General features: G+C 57.7%; 1 protein-coding gene across 2 annotated transcripts; it reads right to left on the reverse strand.

The window, feature by feature from the left end:
- Positions 1-372: 372 nt before the first annotated feature.
- Positions 373-12,489, reverse strand: LOC142024855 (E3 ubiquitin-protein ligase TRIM39-like). Of its 2 annotated transcripts, XM_075017142.1 has the most exons (6): positions 11,819-12,489; positions 10,290-10,385; positions 8,172-8,402; positions 6,095-6,117; positions 5,894-5,997; positions 373-1,144 (listed from the first exon to the last, which is right to left on the reverse strand). In XM_075017142.1, the coding sequence occupies exons 1-6, from the start codon at positions 12,236-12,238 to the stop codon at positions 546-548; spliced, it is 1,473 nt and encodes a 490-aa protein (XP_074873243.1). In that variant the 5' UTR covers positions 12,239-12,489; the 3' UTR covers positions 373-545. The 2 variants fall into 2 exon arrangements, with proteins under 2 accessions (XP_074873243.1, XP_074873244.1); XM_075017143.1 differs by lacking the exon at positions 8,172-8,402.
- Positions 12,490-18,755: the final 6,266 nt, after the last annotated feature.

Here is an 18,755-nt window from a genome sequence, read left to right on the forward strand (position 1 = left end):
CCCCCCACCCGGCTGGCCCAGCTGCTGAGCCCCTTCCCCAGCCCCCCCAGCTGAGGCTGCAGCGCAGAGCGGCTGCACGCACAGCAGGGCCCCGGCGCTCTCACCTGCCCAGCGCTGCCCCTGGGGCCACTGCTGCCCCTCCGTGGGCAGAGACTCCCCAGGGCAGGAAATGTGCCAAGTGCCCAGGACCCCCACTGGGCCTCTCCCCTCACTGGGCTCCTCTCCTGCCACCTTTTTTCTCAGAGGCTCTTCCTCCTGGGGCCTCTCCCCTCCCCACATCACACCCACCCCACAGTTCTCCCCTGGGGATCTCGGCTCCTCCTTTCCCGCACTGCAGCCCCCTCCTCCCCCCACCCTCAGCATCAACCCGACCCTGCCCCCACCCGACCCACACTGCCCTGCCCCCACAGCCTGCAGCTGCTCCCCCAGCCCCTTCGCTGCCCTCCCCCTCCCAGCTCACAGGCCTGGGCACTGACGGGGGAGAGGGTGGGGGGCAGGCGGGCGATGCCCCTTAGACATCCCCAAGGGAGCAGGGCTGGGGGGTGTCAGTGCTGGGAGGGGTCAGTCTGTGCCGCGGGGTCACTGCCAGGGACAGAGATTCCCTGCGGCTGCGCTGGGAGGGGGCAGATTGTCAGGGGAGCCGCGTTTGTCCCCCCAGGGTTGAGGCCAGGACAGAAGAAAGGGCGGAGGGGCCCGGAGAAGGTGTGGGTGAAAGTGAAGAGATGGGACCTGTCGGTCACATTGTAAAATGAGACCTCGCCCGCCTCGTAGTGCAGGAAAATCCCCACCCGGCTGGGCCTGGCGCTCACAGGGAGGGGGGTCGGGCGGGAGGTGCAGGCCTTGTATCCCCCGTCCCTCAGCCACACGGCCCAGTATCCATCCTCAGGGGTGAGTGTGACCTTCCCCTTCCTGCGCACAGATTCCCTGCACACCCCCAGGTCCCACCCAGTCTTGTCTCCCACCTCCACCTCCCAGTAACACCTCCCGCCCGTGAGCCGCTCCGCGCCCAGCACATTGATATAGTTCTCAAATCTCCCAGGGTTGTGGGGCAGATCCTGGCGTCTGGCTCCAAATCCCACGTGTTTCCGATCCTCAGACAGGGCGAGGTTGGGATGAGCCGTGTCTGGATCCAGAGTCACGTCCACTGGGGAGAGTCACAGAGTCAGTGCGGGGGCAGGGCTGGTCCCTGGGCTCAGAGGGGAATGAACCTGCGCCCCAGTGATCGCTCTGGGGGTGTTGTCTGAGGGGGGCTCAGGGCCCCTCTGCCTGTGAGGAGACACTGACAGGGAAGGGCAGGGGGAGCAGGGGAGGGGCAGGTGATGCGTGAAGGGGGAGGGGGATGGGTGACATGATGGCAATGGGGGGCTGAGGACCAGACCCCTAAGCCCTGACATGGATGACGGGAGGTACCGGGGGCTGCAGAGGGTGAGGGACGGGGCAGGCACCACAGTGGGGCAGGAAGGGTGGGGCTGAGGGGTGTGAGGTGATGGGGAGCTCCCATGGGGCAGGGGACCAAGGGGGGGGACAGGTGATGGGTGGGTGGCTGGGGGGTGGGGCAGGTGCCAGTGCCACGGGGGGCAGAGAATGGGCAGCCCCAGGGCACAGAGTGAGGCAGGCGCCCAGGGCCCGAGGGACTGGCCGGGGCAGGGCAGCCCCGGTGGGTGGGAGGAGGGAAGGAGGAGGCGGGAGCCAGGTGCTGCAGGGGGGAGGGGAGGAGCAGGGGCTGGGGGCAGAACGGGGCGATGGGAGGGGCAGCGCTTGGGTGATTAAGGGGCAGGAGGAGGGGCAGTTCCAAGCCCAGACAGGAGTGAGGGGCTGGGCTGGGGCCAATAACGGGAGCTGAGGGGATTAGTTGGCCCAGGGTCCAAGGGGAGGGCAGGAGCCGGGCTGGACTCTGGGGCACAGAGCAGGAGGGGGAGGGGCAACACCCAAGCACATGGTGGGTGACCAGGGGCAGGAGGAGGAGGAGGCACCAGGGGGAGGGGGCAGGGGGCAGGGGAAGGAGACAAAGGAGATGAGAAGTGGGGAAGGTACCATGGGGTGGGGGAGGGGGAGGAGTGAGGCAGATCTCAGGAGACACCAGGGCAGTGAGGGGAGGGGCAGTTATTGAGGGGAGAGAGGCACGAGGGGAGGGTGCCAGGAAGGGGGAGGGGAGGGGCAATAAGCAGGAGGGATGGGGATGGGTGGGGCAAAGGGGCAGCTGCAAGGAGGGCAGAGGGGGAGGGGCAGCACCAGGGGGCCGAGGGGGACAGAGAACAGGGGAGCGGGGGGGCAGGAAGTGGGTTGAGGGGAAGGACAGGCCCTAGGCAGCCAGACAGGTGAGGGGATGTGGGCACCAGGGGGCAGAGGAGCAGTGAACAGAGGGGCTGGCACCAGGGGACCAGAGGGGGAGGGGTGCAGGTGTCAGGGAGGTGGGAGGGGAGGGGAGGGGAACAGGACAGAAGCAGGGGTGAGGGGAGTGACAGGCAGCAGTGGTGGGGGGAAGAGGGGAGGGGCTTATGCTTATGCTTCGGGGAGATGAGGGGCCAGGGCAGGAGGAGGAAGGGGAACAGGACGGCACCGCGGGCAGGGTGGGGGAGGGGACATGTGGTCTTTCTGGGGGGAGGGGAAGGGAAGGGGCAGTTCTGGGCGTTGGGGGCAAGAGAGGCACAAGGGTGGTGGTGAAAGTCGGGGGCAGAGGGGGCAGCAGATGGGTGGCAGCAATGGGACGGGGAGGGGCAGGTGCCCGGAACAGAAGAGGGGGCAGAGGGGAGAGGCAATGGGGGCAAGAGGCCAGAGGGGAGAGAAGGGAAGGGAGGGGCAGGTTCCCACAGGGATTTCCATAGATCCCCCCCACCTCCGAGAAGATCCCTCCCCGCCCAGTCCGAGGCAGCGCTGCCTGGTCAGTGGCGGGCTGGAAACATGAATGGAAATTGGCTGGGTCAGAGCCTGTCACAGAGCAGCAGAAAACCCTTGTGCCGGGGACGCAGACAGGGCAGACGTGGGACCCAGAGGGGCTCTCACCCGGCTGGTGTCTGTGCCAGTGTCGGGCGGTTGGGTCGGTGCATGGGCCGACCTGCCCCTGGCAGACGATGGGGGTGAGCAGGGGGGAGGGAGCTCTCCCCTCACCGCTCCTGAGGAGCCCGGCCTGGGGGAGGCGCCAGGCCCAGACTGTCCATCCAGGAACCCTCCTGCCCTGCTGGGACCCAGCAGACGGAGCTGTGCTGCCAGGGAGCCAGTCTGGCTGGTGCTGGGTCACACATCACTGCGGTACTGCTGGGGTCAGGAAATGTCGTCTCCTTGCGGTGTGGGTAAAGGGCAGCAGAGCTGTACTGAGCCGGCCTGAGCGAGGGGACCCCTCAGCGCTAATCTGTGCTGGGGCCGGCCAGGCTGAGCCCCGGCGTCTCTGGGCCTGGCCCTGCAGTGAGGAAAGTAACAGACTTGCTGGATCCTCAGAACCTCTACCACTGCAAAGGGAGCCCTGGTCGCGCCACTGAGCTGCACCCCCGCAGCAGGAGGGGTGGGTGCCTAGTGAAGAGAGAGATGGGGGGGAGGGTGTTTTGCTGATGCTCACAGGCACTGTCTGACCTGCCCCTCACTTACTCAGAAGTAAAGAGACTTTGAAGTTGCCCAGGCACTTTGAAGTACCAGTGGGTTAGTGGGTTAGTTTAACACTTCATAAGGACATAAGAACGGCCATACTGGGTCAGACCAAAGGTCCATCCAGCCCAGCATCCCATCTGCCAACAGTGGCCAATGCCAGGTGCCCCAGAGAAGGAGAACAGAAGACAATGATCAAGTGATTTATGTCCTGCCATCCATCTCCTGCCCTTGTACTGAAGGCCAGGGCACCATACTTTATCCCTGGCTAATAGCCATTTATGGACCTAACCTGCAAAAATTTATCAAGCTCTTTTTTAAACCCTAATAGAGTCCTGGCCTTCACAGCCTCCTCGGGCAGGGAGTTCCACAGGTTGACTTCCACACTGTTGACTTCGAAGTTGCCACGGGGAGAATTAGCTTAATGAAGTGCTGCATATGCACTGCTGCACTTCATTAATAATCTCATGACAACCTACTTACCACGCTACCTTCGAAGTAGGGAGCTAGTGGAGACACAGCCCAAGAGTAGTTATTAACAGGTCACAGTCATGCGGGAAGGGCATAACAAGTGGGGTCCTGCAAGGGTCAGTTTTAGGGCCAGGGCTGTTCAATATATTCATCAACTATTTCAGTTTTGGCATAGAGAGTGCGCTTGCTAAGTCTGTAGATCACACCAAGCTGGGAGGGCTGGAAACAGCTTTGGAGGACAGGGACAGAGTTCCAAATGAGCTCAACAAACCAGAGAAACGGTCTGACGAAAATAGGATGACGCTGAATAAGGACAAATGCAAAGTGCTCCACTTAGTGAGGAACAATCAGTTTTGCGCTTACAAACCGGGAAGAGACTCCCTAGCAAGGAGCACTGCAGAAAGGGTTCCAGGGATCAGAGTGGACCACAAGCTGAGTCAATAGTGTGAGGCTGCTGCAAAAAAACCCAACAGGATCCTGGGATGTATTAACAGGAGAGTTGTGAGCAAGACACGAGAGTCGCTCTTCTGCTCTGCTCTGCGCTGATTAGGCTTCAGCTGGAGCACTGTGTCTGGCTCTGGGCACCATGTTTTACGAAAGAATGTGGGGAAATTCGAGATGGTCCAGAGAAGAGCAACTAAACTGATGGAAGCTCTAGAAAACGTGGCCTCTGAGAGAAGAGGAGAAGAACTGGGTTCGTTTGGTTGGAAAAGAGACGGCTGAGAGGGGACATGACAGCAGCTTTCAAGTATTTAAAAGCAGATTACAAGGAGGAGAGAGAAAAATAGCTTGGAGGAGGTTCAGGCTGGACATTAGGAAAAGCTTTTCGCCGGGTGGTTAAACACTGGAATGAATTGCCGAGGCCAGTTGCCGAATCTCCCTGGGTTGGAGGTATTTCAGAGCAGGCTGGATAACTATCCAGCAGGGATGATCTAGACGGTGCTGGGTCCCGCCGTGAGGGCAGGGGACTGGACTCGATGACCCCTCGAGGGCCCTTCCAGTTCCATTGGTCATGGGACAGCCCTGCATTTAGGTCTCAGACGGGCGTCCCACCCCCTGCTGAACTACCCTGCCCTGCCCAGCGCAGAGACTTCTGCACTCAGCTGCAGTTCCGCCGTTAGCAGGGCGCTGCTGCACTGCCCAGGGAACGGCCACTCAGCTGGGGGGAGAAGAAACCAGGTGCCAGACAGCGCGTGCAGCACTACTGACTGGCCGGCAGCAGGAGGAGCAGCCAGCCCAGCCCAGAGGCCCTACCAGGGTGTGTTGGGGGCAGTGTCACCCCACCCATGTCCAGCCTCTCACCTGACCATAGGAGCAGCTGGGGGATGTGTGAGATTTGTTGTGTAACTTCCAGCTGGCTGGAGGGGCTGGCAGGGGGACTTTGGGGCTGGCTTGGTGTGCCTGACTGAGAAGGAAACCCCAGGCTGCCCTGGCTGGAAGCAGTTTGTCTGGGACTGGTTCTCTCGGCTGTGTCTGAGAAACCCCCTAAATATTACAGGCCCCACAGCGCAGCCCTCGCCCTGCGCCAGGAGAGGGGCACAGACACATCCTCCATTACCAGTCTGTGCAGCACCCAGCACACTGGGCCCAGTCTAGGCCTTGCAGCACCTGCTCAGCCAGGGAGAGATCAGGACGTCAGCATTGCGAGGCCTGGAGAGATATCTGGGCAAGTGCCAGCAGGTGGGTGTGAACAGCCGGCAAACTCCCCAGCACTCAGCGCGTCAGCCTCCGGCCCTCACACAGCTCCCAACCTGCCAGCTGGGTCCACATGTGCCCTGGGCCCCAGGCTCCCTCCAGACCCCCAGGCACCGAACAGCTGAACCTCCCAGCAGCATCCGCTCACCTGCAAACCTTCTCAGCGCTTCCGTCACGTCCAGACAAACGCGATACGTGTTCTTCAGGTCGGTCCACACGGCTTCTGGTTCCTGCAGTTTGGTACTTTCACTCCTGGGAAGAAAACATCCCGTCTTCACTCCGCTGCTCTGTGCACATCACCGCAGAGCCGCCGCCCCGCGCGTAGGAAGGAGGGACGTGGGGAACATACCTCCTCAGTGCGCTTCTCACATCCTGGCAGGGGAAAGAGACCCAGAGTTCTGAGTTAGAACCACGTGTAAAACCAGCGACTGCAGCTAGAACTCAGGCAGTAGAGCCAGTGTGCTCCCAGCTAGGAAACGAACCTCCCCTCTGGCCTTTACTGGTTTGGGGTCAAATCTCTCCTGGCCGCGTTTCCCAAACCGTGTTTCATGGAACACTGATGTTCCACGCAACGTGACTAGGTGTTCCCTGGAGAAATGTCGATTCTGGTGAGACTTTTCCTTCTCAAATGTCAACTAACTAATGACGTGTGAATCTAAAATACTGAGGTGTTTGAATAGCATTGAGATTGTTGGCACAGTAATGTTTATAACACACTCGTAACAGTGACATTGTTATGTAACGCGTGCCCAAGCAGAAATGCAAAAACCCTCTTCTCATTAAAAGCCTGTCACGTGTCCTTTTTTGTTTCCAGTAGTTGATGTCAGTGTAAGAGAAATTTAAGGGCACAGATCTCCCCCGGGGCCCTGTCCCATCACCGCATGTCTCGGAATCGGGATTTGTAAAACACATCGGGCCCTCTGCTCTGGGTCGGGGTGAATAAAATACAGCCCACAGGCTGAATGTGGCCCTTCAAGCCGTCAGGTCTGGCCCACAAGAGCCTCCCTCAGGCTCCCTGCCAGCCCCGCCCCCCATCTGTGCTCAGAGCAGCTGGCTGAACACTGCCAGGCCGGAGAGGGGGGCTTCATCAAACTTCCCCAGCAAAGTATTCAGCCAATGGGAGGCGCCTGTCTGCAGGACTGGAGGCGGCAAATGACTCCTCCTGCCTCCGGAGTCACTGTGTTCAGAGTCAGCCACACACGGCCCCTGCAACCAGTACAGGGCCATGGAAAGAAGGGGCCCTGGCTGAGGAACCAGCTGGGCTGCTGGCTGGGAGCCACCCAAGGATGCGTCTCTTGGCAGAGCCTGCCTGTGGCACCCCAGCTGCTGACAACCCTCTGCTCCCCACCCGCACCCCTACACCATGTAACCCAACCCTTACACACCTCTGTGCCCATAACCCCACACAGTTCTTACACCCGATGGGATGGAGTGGGGGGTGCATGTGAGACTCAGGCTGGATGGGTGTGAGACAAGCAGAGCAGCTCCCAGCGACTAAGGATGACCCTGGGGCTGTAACCTAGGCTGGCAGGTAACACCTGTGCCCTGAACAAAGAGCAGGGAGGACCCGAGCTGGGTTTGAATCAGAGGCAGCAGTTAGACGCTGGGGGAAGAGAGAGTTGGAAGGCAGCCAGCCCGGTGATGGGGGAAGCTCCACCCCACAGGGGCACCCCTCCAGCTCCTCTCCCCAGGACAGGTTGGAATGACTGTTTCTGACGGCTGTACTGACACCTCTGTGCTGACCAGTGCCTCTGTCGCCTAATAAACCTCCTGTTCTACCTGCTGAGTGAGAGTCACACCTGCCTGTGGATGGGGTGCAGTGCCTGGGGACCCCTGAACCCCATCACACCCCCATCTCCAGCCATCAGTCACAACCCAAACCCTCTGCACCCCTGTGCCCATAACCCCTCTCTGTCCTTACACCCCCATCTGCCGCCCCCACTCATAACCCAAACTCCTGAACACCTGACCCAGGTCGCACACCCTTCTCCACCCATGCCCCTGACCTGGGTCACACCCCTCCTTCACCTAAACTCCCTCCCAGATCCAACAACCCCTGCTGCTCCCACTCCCTTACCCCAAGCTCCCTTGTGCGCCCAGCCTACGCCCCACCCCCGGCACCTCCTCTCCATTAACAGCATGGAAGAGCGCAGCCCTCAGCCACTTACAAACTCCTGCAGTGGCCCCATTCAAAGCTATTGCCTGTCCCCGATCTGGAGTCAGAGCAAGGAGGGGCCGAGCCTGTTATCACTTCAGCTCAACCGCTCCGTCGCCCCAGCCCCGGACCTGCGCGATCAGATCCCCTCTCGCACCCCTGCGATGCTCACAACAGATGGAGCCCTCGGCCTGAGCGCCTGTTTGTCAGTGACCCGCAGGACGGGCCGAGCCGCAGCGCTGGAGGGTGGAGAATTCCGAGGCTCTCTCACCTGCAGCAGCTCAGCAGCCGGCTGCCGACACTTCTCCTCCAGCTCTGTGATGAGCCGCTGCAGAGAGGCGCTTTGCTGGGAGAGTTTGGCGACGTTTGCCTGCAGCCTCTGCAGAGCCTCCCTCTCCTCCCGCGCCAGTCGCTGCAGCAGCAGCTGCTCCTCCTCTCTCAGCAGCCTGTGCAGTTTGCTAAACTCACCCGCAATCGTCTCCCGCTTCTGCTGCGCTGTCGCCTGCAGAGAGAACAGCAGGAGGGGCGGAGAGAACACGGGAGCCAGACGCTGAGCGACGCAGGCTGCGCCGGGCAGGGACAAGCCCGGCAGTGCGGCGGAGTTAGGACGGTTACTGCTGTGGGCACGGACCAGACAGGGGCTGGCTGAGGGCAGAGTTCACGGGGTCAGTTCCACAGCGGGGTTGTCCGGGGTCTGTAAAGCCGCAGTACGTTATTGCGGGGGCAGGGGAGGGACCCAGCAGAGTGGGGAGAAATGGAGGGAAGAGGAGAGATTTACGGGGGGCTGCACAGGGGTCTGGGGGGGATCTGGGTGCCCAGCGCTGGGCGCTCCCACACTCAGGCTCGCCAGCCGGGGGGGAAGGGGTTAAACAGGGCAGTTGCTCCTGGACCCAGCATGTCACAGGGGCCTGGAGCTCCAGCCACCACAGCCGCCAAGGCAGCAATGGAGTTGGCCTGAGCTCCAGACCCCTTCCAAATGCTGTGGAGCGCAGTGGTGCGGCTCCTCACGCGGCTCTGGGACTGGGACTGAACGCCCTAAGCCCCGCCCCTTCTGCCCTTGGCCCCGCCCCCTCAGAGGGGCAGGGTGCCAGGCCCCCCCATCTAGTCCCCAGACCACAGTGGGTGTTGGCACCGCTGCACACGCCCAGGGGAGCCCCTGCAGCAGGAGGACCACATGGAGATGGACCTATCGCAAAGAACGGGAAGGGACCTCGAGAGCTCATGGAGTCCAGTCCCCATCCTCACGCCAGGACCAAGCACCAGCCCAGGGTGCGGGTGATGCTCCTTCCCTGACAAACCTGCCCAGCCCTGTGATGTTCCACACTGAGGGGCAGGTGCCAACAGCCCTTTGGGTGCCAGCCTGGGGCTCTCGTGGGGGTTGGGCTCCCAGCATATTGTCCGTGCTGGCCGTGGCCTCACCCAGCCTGGCCAAGTGTCCCGTGCCCAGTGCCCAGCCAGTGTCTGCCTCACCCGGCCTGTGCTGCTGAACCAGCACAGACATTTCCCCCAGGGGGCCGTCCCCCGGCTACCGACGAGCTCAGGGCAGGTCACGGGCACAGCAGCAGGTGCCGGGACGAGGTGCCCACCCGAGGGCAGCAGAGGCTGTGAAGTGGCTGCGCTCTGCCCGGCTGTACAGGACCGGGCCTGGCTCTGCTGGCTCAAGGTGTGCCCCTGCCATGGAGGCGTGACCGTAGCACCTGCAGACACGTCCCCCCGAGCTCTGATCTGGCCGGCTCAGGTGCTGGGAGCAACGACGCTGCAGCAGCAGGGGCTGGACAAGCCCACCCAGGCCCCGGGGCAATGGCGGGTGCCCAGCCCCAGCTGGCTGGTGGGGCCGGGCAGACGCAGCCGTGGGGCGGATTCCCCACAGAGCTCCACACCCGCCCCAGTTCCACAGGCACAAGAGCTCAGCCCCCAGCTCAGCCGCTGAGAGAGGTCGGAGCTCACCCCCGGGGGACCCCTCTGCTCAGTGCCCAGCTCCAGTGCCGGACGCGGGGGTGGGGCAGACAAGCTGCAGGGACTTTGGGTGGGGGAGGGAACAGCCCTTCTCCTCCAGGCTGCAGAGACGCAGGGGAGCAATTTCACGGGGGTCGGACGCCTGTCGGCTGCAGGCGGAAAACAGGATCCGTGTGACAGTGAAACGCTGCAGCCGCCCCTGAGAACTCGCCCCCGGGGTAGAGCACAGGGTGAGTGTGCACCACCGCAGACGGGCCAGGAACGGGCTGTGCCCAGATCCCCCAGAGACACAGCCCGGTCCTGCCGCCAGCACGCCTGGGTCACGGGCTCAGCAACTGGAGCAGGTTCCTCGCCTCGTGCTGGAGCTGCACAGCCTCTGCCCCTGGGAACGCTGCAGGGGGAGGGCTCAGGGCAGAGGAACCCAGACACCCACCTGCCACGCTGCGGTTTTCTTCTCCTCTTCGGACGTCAGCGCCAGGGCCTGCGCCAGCTGCTTCCTGAGAGGGCCCAGGGCTCCCTGGAGCTTCTCCTGCAGGGGCATCGCGTGTGATAAACAGCCGTTAGTCTCACAGACCTATTTATTAGGTAACGAGCTTTTGTGGGTAAGAGCCACTTCTTCACATTTGGAGCAGAAATGAGACTATAGATGTCGATATCTCAGCATTTTCCAAACTACTTTGGCCATTGAACACCTTTGGGTTTGGAATATATTGAAGGAACACAGAGATGCTGGTTGGGAGGTGGGAAGGGGAGGGAGTTTCAAACCAAAAAACTGCTGCACATAATGCTGAAAAGTTCATTTCAAAGAGTTAGGGTTTTTTAGATGTCTTTCAGTTTCCAAAGACCAAATAAGAAGAAGAGAAAATCCCCTCAATAAGCAGCCAATGTCCTGGTAGGACAGGAAGCAACCCTGGAATTAAGTGTAAAAATAATGCACAAACCTAAAGAAACCATCAATAGAACAGCTGAAAGAAAGATGGTGAGTGTCCTTTTTTTGGACAAAAATGGAAAAGACAACAGTGTTCAAAAAAGGCCTGTCTTCCCTTCAAGCTTAAAAATATTTTTATGCAAAAGAAACACAAAACAAATCAGCAAAGGGAAATATTTTTTAATTTTGTGTTTTTATAAATTATTATTTTTACGAAAAGGTTCTGGACAATAAAATCAGTAACATTTGACAGGCTTTTTCATGGGACGAGTGTTCTTGCCTCTCTTTTTCAGCACAAATTGCATAATAACTCTATTATTATGAATGTTATTAATATATCTAACCTATATCTCAATACTATTCAAACACCTGAGTATTTCTGAATCACACATCATTTCTAATGTCATATTTCACAGGAAAAACTCTCGCTGGCATCGACATTTTCACAGAGCGCCAATCATGTCACGTGGAACCCCAGTGGTCCCCAGAACACTGATTGGCAAATGCCTCTTCTCTCAGCAGGGCGTCACACTGGCAATGCTGGGGCAAAAAAGGTCTGGGTCTTCTCCCAATGCGCCCAGGGCTCACCCCTCTGCCCACAGCCCCAGTGTTCACCCTTCTGGTAACCACCCCACTGCCCACAGCCCCAGTGCTCACCCCTCTGGTAACCACCCCACTGCCCACAGCCCCAGTGCTCACTCCACTGCCCACAGCCCCAGTGCTCACTCCTCTGCCCACAGCCCCAGTGTTCACCCCTCTGGTAACCACCCCACTGCCCACAGCCCCAGTGCTCACCCCTCTGGCAACCACCCCTCTGCCCACAGCCCCAGTGCTCACCCCTCTGGTAACCACCCCTCTGCCCACAGCCCCAGTGCTCTCCCCTCAGGTAACCAGCCCCTCTGGAAACCAGCCCCCTTTCATTCAGCTACCTATCTGGAAGCAGCCAGCTGTGAATGGCCATCCTTGTGCTCAGGAGGGGAATAAACCTGGGTCCTGCTGGGATGTAATGAAGCAAAGTGTAGAGCATTTCCTACCTTGTACTCCTGGGCAGCCTCCTCGATGGGAACCACCGAGTGGGACTTGTGCTCCCGGGATTTCTCGCACACCAAGCAAATGGCTTCTCCATCCTCCTCACAGAAGAGTTTGAGGCGTTCCTCATGTCTCTCGCACTGACCCTCCTTTGGCCCCTTCCCTGCCTTTAACTCCAGCTCCCTGAGCTTTTCGACGATGTTGTGCAGCTGGGTGTTGGGCTTGAACTCCCCTGTCTGGAAGGGGGCTCGGCACTGGGGACAGGGCAGGCGTCTCTCTGGGCCCCTTTCCTCACAGTACCGGGTGAGGCAGGCTTGGCAGTAGTTGTGCCCACAGGCTATGGTCACTGGCTGGGTCAGGTACCCCAGGCAGATGGAGCAAATGGTATCGTTTCCTATGTCCCCTGCAGTAGATGTAGAGGCCATGGCCGTCAGGGGAGTTTCTGTCCTCCTGGCCTGTTGCTCTGCCAGTGGCGGCTTGTGCTGACGCTGACGGAGAAGTGGAGGAAGAGGAGGAGGCAGGAGGGAAATGTGAAAGTGGAACTGAACACGGGGCAGGACAGAGGAAGCGGGAGGGACATAGAACAGGAATGGTGTGGGGAGATGACAGGGTGGGGAAGCAGAGGAAATGGAGAAGGGGGGAGAATAGGATCACATCTGAGCTCTCTCATGGTGGAAGCCAGGAAGACTCAGCCTATCCCCTGCTCCACCGGCAGCTGTGTGTGTCCAGCCACCCACACTGAGCTCAGCCCCCATCTCTGCAGCTGGAGCTACTGACCTGTCAGTCTGTAAAAGGCGGAGCTGCAAAGACTCAAACTCTCAGATCGGGCACCAAGGGGATGTAACTCGCTCTCCCCAGGGTCACTAGTGCACTGAGGGGCTCTTGGCTCTTTCGGGAGAGGAGGGGGTCACAGCGCTCATGTAGACAGGCAGGCAGGACTACAGGTGCTTTGGAAATGTCTGTACAGATCAATGCCACAGAGCACTAAGGACTCAAACCCCCTCCTGTTCTGAACCTGACATAAAGGAAGGCCTGTAAAGGGTTAACCCTTAGAGAGGTCTCTGTGGGGAGCAGCCAGGTGAGCCAGTGGGGAAAAAGGGGGATATTGGAAGTGAAGCGGTGGCCTGCTGAGAAAGAGTCTTTCTGCTGGGCTGAAGTCGAGACTCAGACAAGATGCTTAAGCAGGATGAATGACTCCAGTAAATATCCTGGCCATCTCCCAAGCAGAGCATGGACGTGTGAGTAGAGAGGAAATGTTTAGTTAGGTGTGATCAGGTTATTTTAAATTCAGTTTGCTATGGGACTTTCCAGGCTGGTTGATGTTGTTTTCCCCTGTGCACTGCAACTTCTAATCTGAATCCCAGAGAAGTAATTCTCTGTGCAACAACCAGAATGTTTTGAATTGTTGTCTTATATCCAGCAACCAAGGATGCTTATTTACTTCCTTGGCATTTTTTCCATCGTTTGTTTGGTGAATAAATTAGGGGGTTTTAAGGCAATGATTTCAATTCTGTTCCATAGAGGAGCGTCTGTTTGTATGCTGCCCGAAGTGAGGTCAGCTATCAGATTACAGCCCATTTCTTCTGTTCCCAAGGTATCTCTTAAGGAAAGGGGAAAGCTTGGGGTTACTCCACAGGGTAATATCCAAGCATGCCTTCCTGGGTTTTAAGGGGGACTTTTCACTGGGTGGTGGCGGCAATTATCCCCCTTCCCCCTGCCCCAGGGTCAAGGAATCTGTGAGCTTGGGGAGCTTTTTAAGCAGCCTATAAAAGCAAGGTATTTTGAAAGTTTTGCAAGCCCCCACTTACTGCCCTCAGCATGTCAGAGTAGGGAGGCAGCCCTGACAGACCCTCTTTGCTCCCTATGGCAGGTTTTGTCCAAGTCCCTCTCTCCTTTTGAGAGTGTAAACCAGAGAGTGTTTAGTCCTTGAGCTCTGACTAGCAAGCAATGAAGGCTCCCTGCAGGCCTGCACTGCAGCTCAGGCTTTCTTTGCACGATTACATGCCAGGCTACCATATGTGACCTTTCTAAAAAGAGGATATGCTTGAGAGGGAGTGTATCTGTATCAGTATCTACCCACTCATCTTTCATGAATGTACAAGGTATAACATGTAAATACAAGGTGAGTGGGTAGATACTGATACAGACACACTCCCTCTCAGGGGTGTCCTCTTTTTTAGATGGTAACACTACTGACATTGATGTTATTAAATACCATACAGAGAACTCTACTAGGAAAGGCGCTGTTACTAGCCCATGCAAATCGTGTGAAAGGCCAGAATGACGGGTGCCTGAACAGCCAAATTCTCAGCGTGAAGAGTCGAAGTTTCAAGCAGAACATCAGTCGGGGGTTTTAGTGCAGTGACAGCAGCTCTGTCTTGCTAAGGGCTCTCTGCAGTGCTGACATGGACTTCAGTAGAAACAGGATCAAGCCTGCCAGGCAATGGAATTGGGGAGCTTGATTCCAGGCAAACAATGAGTATTGGCAATAAAGTGGTCCATTTCCTCCATTCTCTCCTTAGTTCCTGGTTCTCCTTCTTCAACAGGAAGCAGTTCCTGGCTCCCTGGCCAAATTCAGCTGCCTGGCTCAGCCCCTTCCACACCAGGGCCCCAGAGCTGGAGACCCATTGCCCTCACTTACCTTTAGACCCTGAATCACCTCTGGCTGTACGGACCATGGAGCACGTTTAAGTGAGCAGGTAAATCTGTATCTTTGTGGCTACGTCTACACGTGAAGCCTACATCGAAGTAGCTTATTTCGATGTAGCAACATCGAAATAGGCTATTTCGATGAATAACGTCTACACGTCCTCCAGGGCTGGCAACGTCGATGTTCAACTTCGACGTTGCGCAGCACCACATCGAAATAGGCGCAGCGAGGGAATGTCTACACACCAAAGTAGCTCACATCGAAATAAGGGTGCCAGGCACAGCTGCAGACAGGGTCACAGGGCGGACTCAACAGCCAGCCGCTCCCTTAAAGGGCCCCTCCCAGACACAGTTGCACTAAACAACACAAGATCCACAGAGCCGACAACTGGTTGCAGACCCTGTGCCTGCAGCATGGATCCCCAGCTGCAGCAGCAGCAGCCAGAAGCCCTGGACTAAGGGCTGCTGCCCACGGTGACCATAGAGAACCACAGGGGCTGGAGAGGGAGCATCTCTCAACCCCTCAGCTGATGGCCGCCATGGCGGACCCCGCTATTTCGAAGTTGCGGGACGCGCAATGACTACACGGTCCCAAATTCGATGTTGAACGTCGAAGTAGGGCGCTATCCCCATCTCCTGATGAGGATAGCGACTTCGACGTCTCGCCGCCTAACGTCGAAGTTAACTTCGAAATAGCGCCCGACGCGTGTAGCCGTGACGGGCGCTATTTCGAAGTTAGTGCCGCTACTTCGAAGTAGCGTGCACGTGTAGACACGGCTTGTATCACCCAGCACAGCCCGCCAAGCTCTCACATGGAACGCACAAGGAAAACCAAAGGAGGAAGACATCGGACAACTTGGAGAAGGTCTACTGAGACTGAAGGATGAGTGGGGCACTCCGGGGTCAGCTAGAAGCTTTGTCCCGAGACAGAGTGAAGTGGAGGGGACTTGTAGTTGACCCAGGCTCCACGCGGAGTACAAGGGTTTAAGTCAAGTAAGTCATAGATGAGCGAGCCAGCCAGGGCCTGGGCCTGCAAACCCTTGTATATGAATCTGTGCTCTGGTACCGGGGGCTGCTGTGACTAAGGGCTGCTGGGGAATGGAGGTGGGAGACAGGGAGATGCAGTTGTGCGGGTATCCGTGTCTCCGAGCATCTGTATTAAGCAGCAATGCTGCGCCCCGTGTGGGCTGTTTGCTCCCCCTCCTGTGCCTGTGCTTCCTGTTTTGGGAGGAGCTGGGTGAGGGGAACTCACGTGATTTACAAGACTCCAGCCGGTCGGGTCCCACCTCTCCAGGGTGCTCCCTGCACCCCGTGACAGGACACTGTGGTCTGCCACTCCCGAGTCTCTGTGTTAAGCACCGCCCAGGGGGTAACTGAACCTCACACTTGGCCATGAAACTCCGATGGGTGGGAGGGGAGGGCTTCCTGTGGGGGCTGCGGCCAGCCCAGGGACAGTCTCCAGCTCTGCCCGCCCCAGCGCCGGAGCGGCTGTCTGCAGCTCAGGAGAGAGCCCCAAGCACAGGGCTGTGACTGGGCAGGGAAGTGACTGTGCCCCCCCCGGCTCCCCCTTCCCCAGCGCTGCTCCCAGGGGTGGGGCTGTCACTCTCAGAGGGGTTTGCCCCAACCCCATCCCCCAGCTCAGTGCTGGGGCAGGGTTGTCACTCGCAGAGGGTGTAGCTCAGAGAGTAGCTCACTCACTCACGTTCCCGTTGTGTTTCTCTCTAGGGGTGCGTCTACACTAGCCAGCTACTTCGAAGCAGCCAGCACAACATCGAAATAGCACACGTCATGTCTACACGCGCCGTGTGCTATTTCGACTTTGGAATCAACGTTAGGCGGTGAGATGTCGAAATCGCTATCCCCATCCGAAGATGGGAATAGCACTCTACTTCGATGTTCAACTTCAAACTAGGGCATGTGTAGACGATCCGCCTCCCGCTACTTCAAAGTAGCGGGGTCCTCCATGGCGGCCATCAGCTCAGGGGTTGAGAGACGCTCTGTCCAGCCCCTGCGGGGCTCTATGGTCACTGCGTGCAACAGCCCTTAGCCCAGGGCTTCTGGCTGCTGCTGCTGCTGCAGCTGGAGGTCCATGCTGTGTGCACAGGGTCTGCAACTGGTTGTCAGCTCTGTGGATATCGTGCTGTGCAGGTCAAGTGTGTCTGGGAGGGGCCCTTTAGGGGAGCGGCTCTGGGCTTTGCTGGCCCCATATTTCAACTGGGAGCGCTTGTGTGTGTGGACGCTCCACATTTCCTTCTGCGGCGGCTCCTTTCGATGTTCCCCGTCGCTACTTCCACATGGAACGTCGACGTCACCAACCCTGGAGGACGTGTAGAAGATACACATTGAAGTAGCCTATTTCGATGTCCTTACTTCGAAATAGGCTACTTCAAGGTAGTGTGCTAGTGTAGACGTAGCCTAGGTCTCCCCTGCAGCAGGGAATCAGGGCCCCAGCATGGCTTCACCGTGTGCTAAAATGCAGGTGCTGAGTATGCCCTTAACCTCTAGCATTTCACAGGCCCAATGAAGACATCACTAAGCTCCAGGGCAGTTTGTTTCCCCTGTTCCTTGGTTGCAATCCCTCCCCTCCTGTCCTACAATGCTTTACAATGCTGCTGCCACATTCCTTACATCCTCCCCCCAGCCGAGAATTTGACATCCTGGCAAATCACACTTTCGATTATAACATCCACATGAATTCCCCTCTAATGGCCTGAGAAAGCTCACTATGGCTTCCACAAGTCTTTGTGCCAGATGTGTCACATCCTCCCCAACTACTCCAGGTGCCTCGTAAGTTAGTCTATTTATGGGCTTTATGACTATATCTCACCTATTGAGCGTGGGGATAACAGGGGTTGCGGGATCCTCTTATGACGGTAGGGATAAGGGGCGTTCATTCGGGGACTCCCTTTCTACCCATATTGGCCCTTGTGTCTCTTGCTCACAGACTGGGATGTCCTGGACAAAAACATCTCTGTCGGCTAATTGGGGTGTATCTGCACATGCTTGGTTCTCCTCCGAACTGTCGGTAAATGGGACAGATTCATCATCCCAGACGATTCTTGTTGCAGAAGGGGGGTTTCCAGCCCTGGGTGTAAACACTTCTGCTCTGGGATTCAGTGCCAAAGGTGTTGCCCTTTCCCCATGTTCCCTTGATCGACTCTGGGATCTGGTTCCCATTCTAGGGTGCTCCATGGGAGCCTCATTCTCTTCAGAGTCACTCTTGAAGGTGCTGGATAAGGGTAAATCATCTCATGTGTTGGGTAATGGATGTGCCCTTGCACTTTCTTTGCACCCCGGCCTTATGTCATAATCCATCTCTGAAGGTGCACCAACCAACTCCCCCACGGGCAGTAGGAGATTCCTATGTACGGTCTTCATTGGCCCTGATCTGCTCTCAGGTTTAATCTTGTAAACAGGTAGGTCCTTAAGTCTTTCCACCACCAGGTAGGGTGTTGCCGTCCATCTATCGGCAGTCTTCTGTTTGCCAGCAAACCCTAGATTCCGCAGGAGAACTCGGTCCCCAGGTTGGAGCTCCTGAAGGCGCACTCTTGCATCATACCGGTGTTTGTTACGATCTGTGTTCTTGCGGGCAGCTGACGTAGCCAAACGGTAGGCATCCCGCAGCTTTTCCCTTAATCAGGAAACATACTGCAGATGTGTCTCATAGCCTTCCCCATCCCCTGACACCCCAAAGCATAAGTCTATGGGTAGTCTGGGCTCTCATCCAAACATCAGCAAATACAGGGTGGCTCCAGTAGCGTCGTTCTTTGTGGCATTGTAGACATGCACCAAAAAGGCAACGTGTTGACTCCAGGACGCTTTCTGCTCCAGGCGCAATGTCCCCAGCATATCCAATAGAGTTTGGTTAAATCGTTCTGGCTGAGGGTCACCTTGTGGGTGGTAAGAGTTGTCCTGGACTTTTTTATTCCTGCCACTCTCAGCACCTCCTTTAGGAGGTGACTCTCAAAGTCTCGCCCCTGGTCAGAGTGTATCCGAGTTGGGAGTCCAAACACTGAGAAGTAGTTTTCCCACAATACCCATGCTACAGTGATGGCTCTCTGATCACGTGTGGGGTAGGCCTGAGTGTATCGGGTATAGTGATTGGTTACCACTAAGATGTTTCTGATATTCTTCCTATCCAGTTCCAGAGACAAGAAGTCAATGCACACCCCGGTCCGGCCCTCAGAGGACAATGCTGTGGAGACACAAGGGGAGAGTGGCCACCCATCAGTGCTGTTGTCTGGGACCGGGATCTCCACCTGCGCCATCCCCAGGCCATCCCCCGAGGTGGTG

Source organism: Carettochelys insculpta, chromosome 22, assembly GCF_033958435.1.
Source record: "Carettochelys insculpta isolate YL-2023 chromosome 22, ASM3395843v1, whole genome shotgun sequence".
Lineage (NCBI taxonomy): Eukaryota > Metazoa > Chordata > Testudines > Carettochelyidae > Carettochelys > Carettochelys insculpta.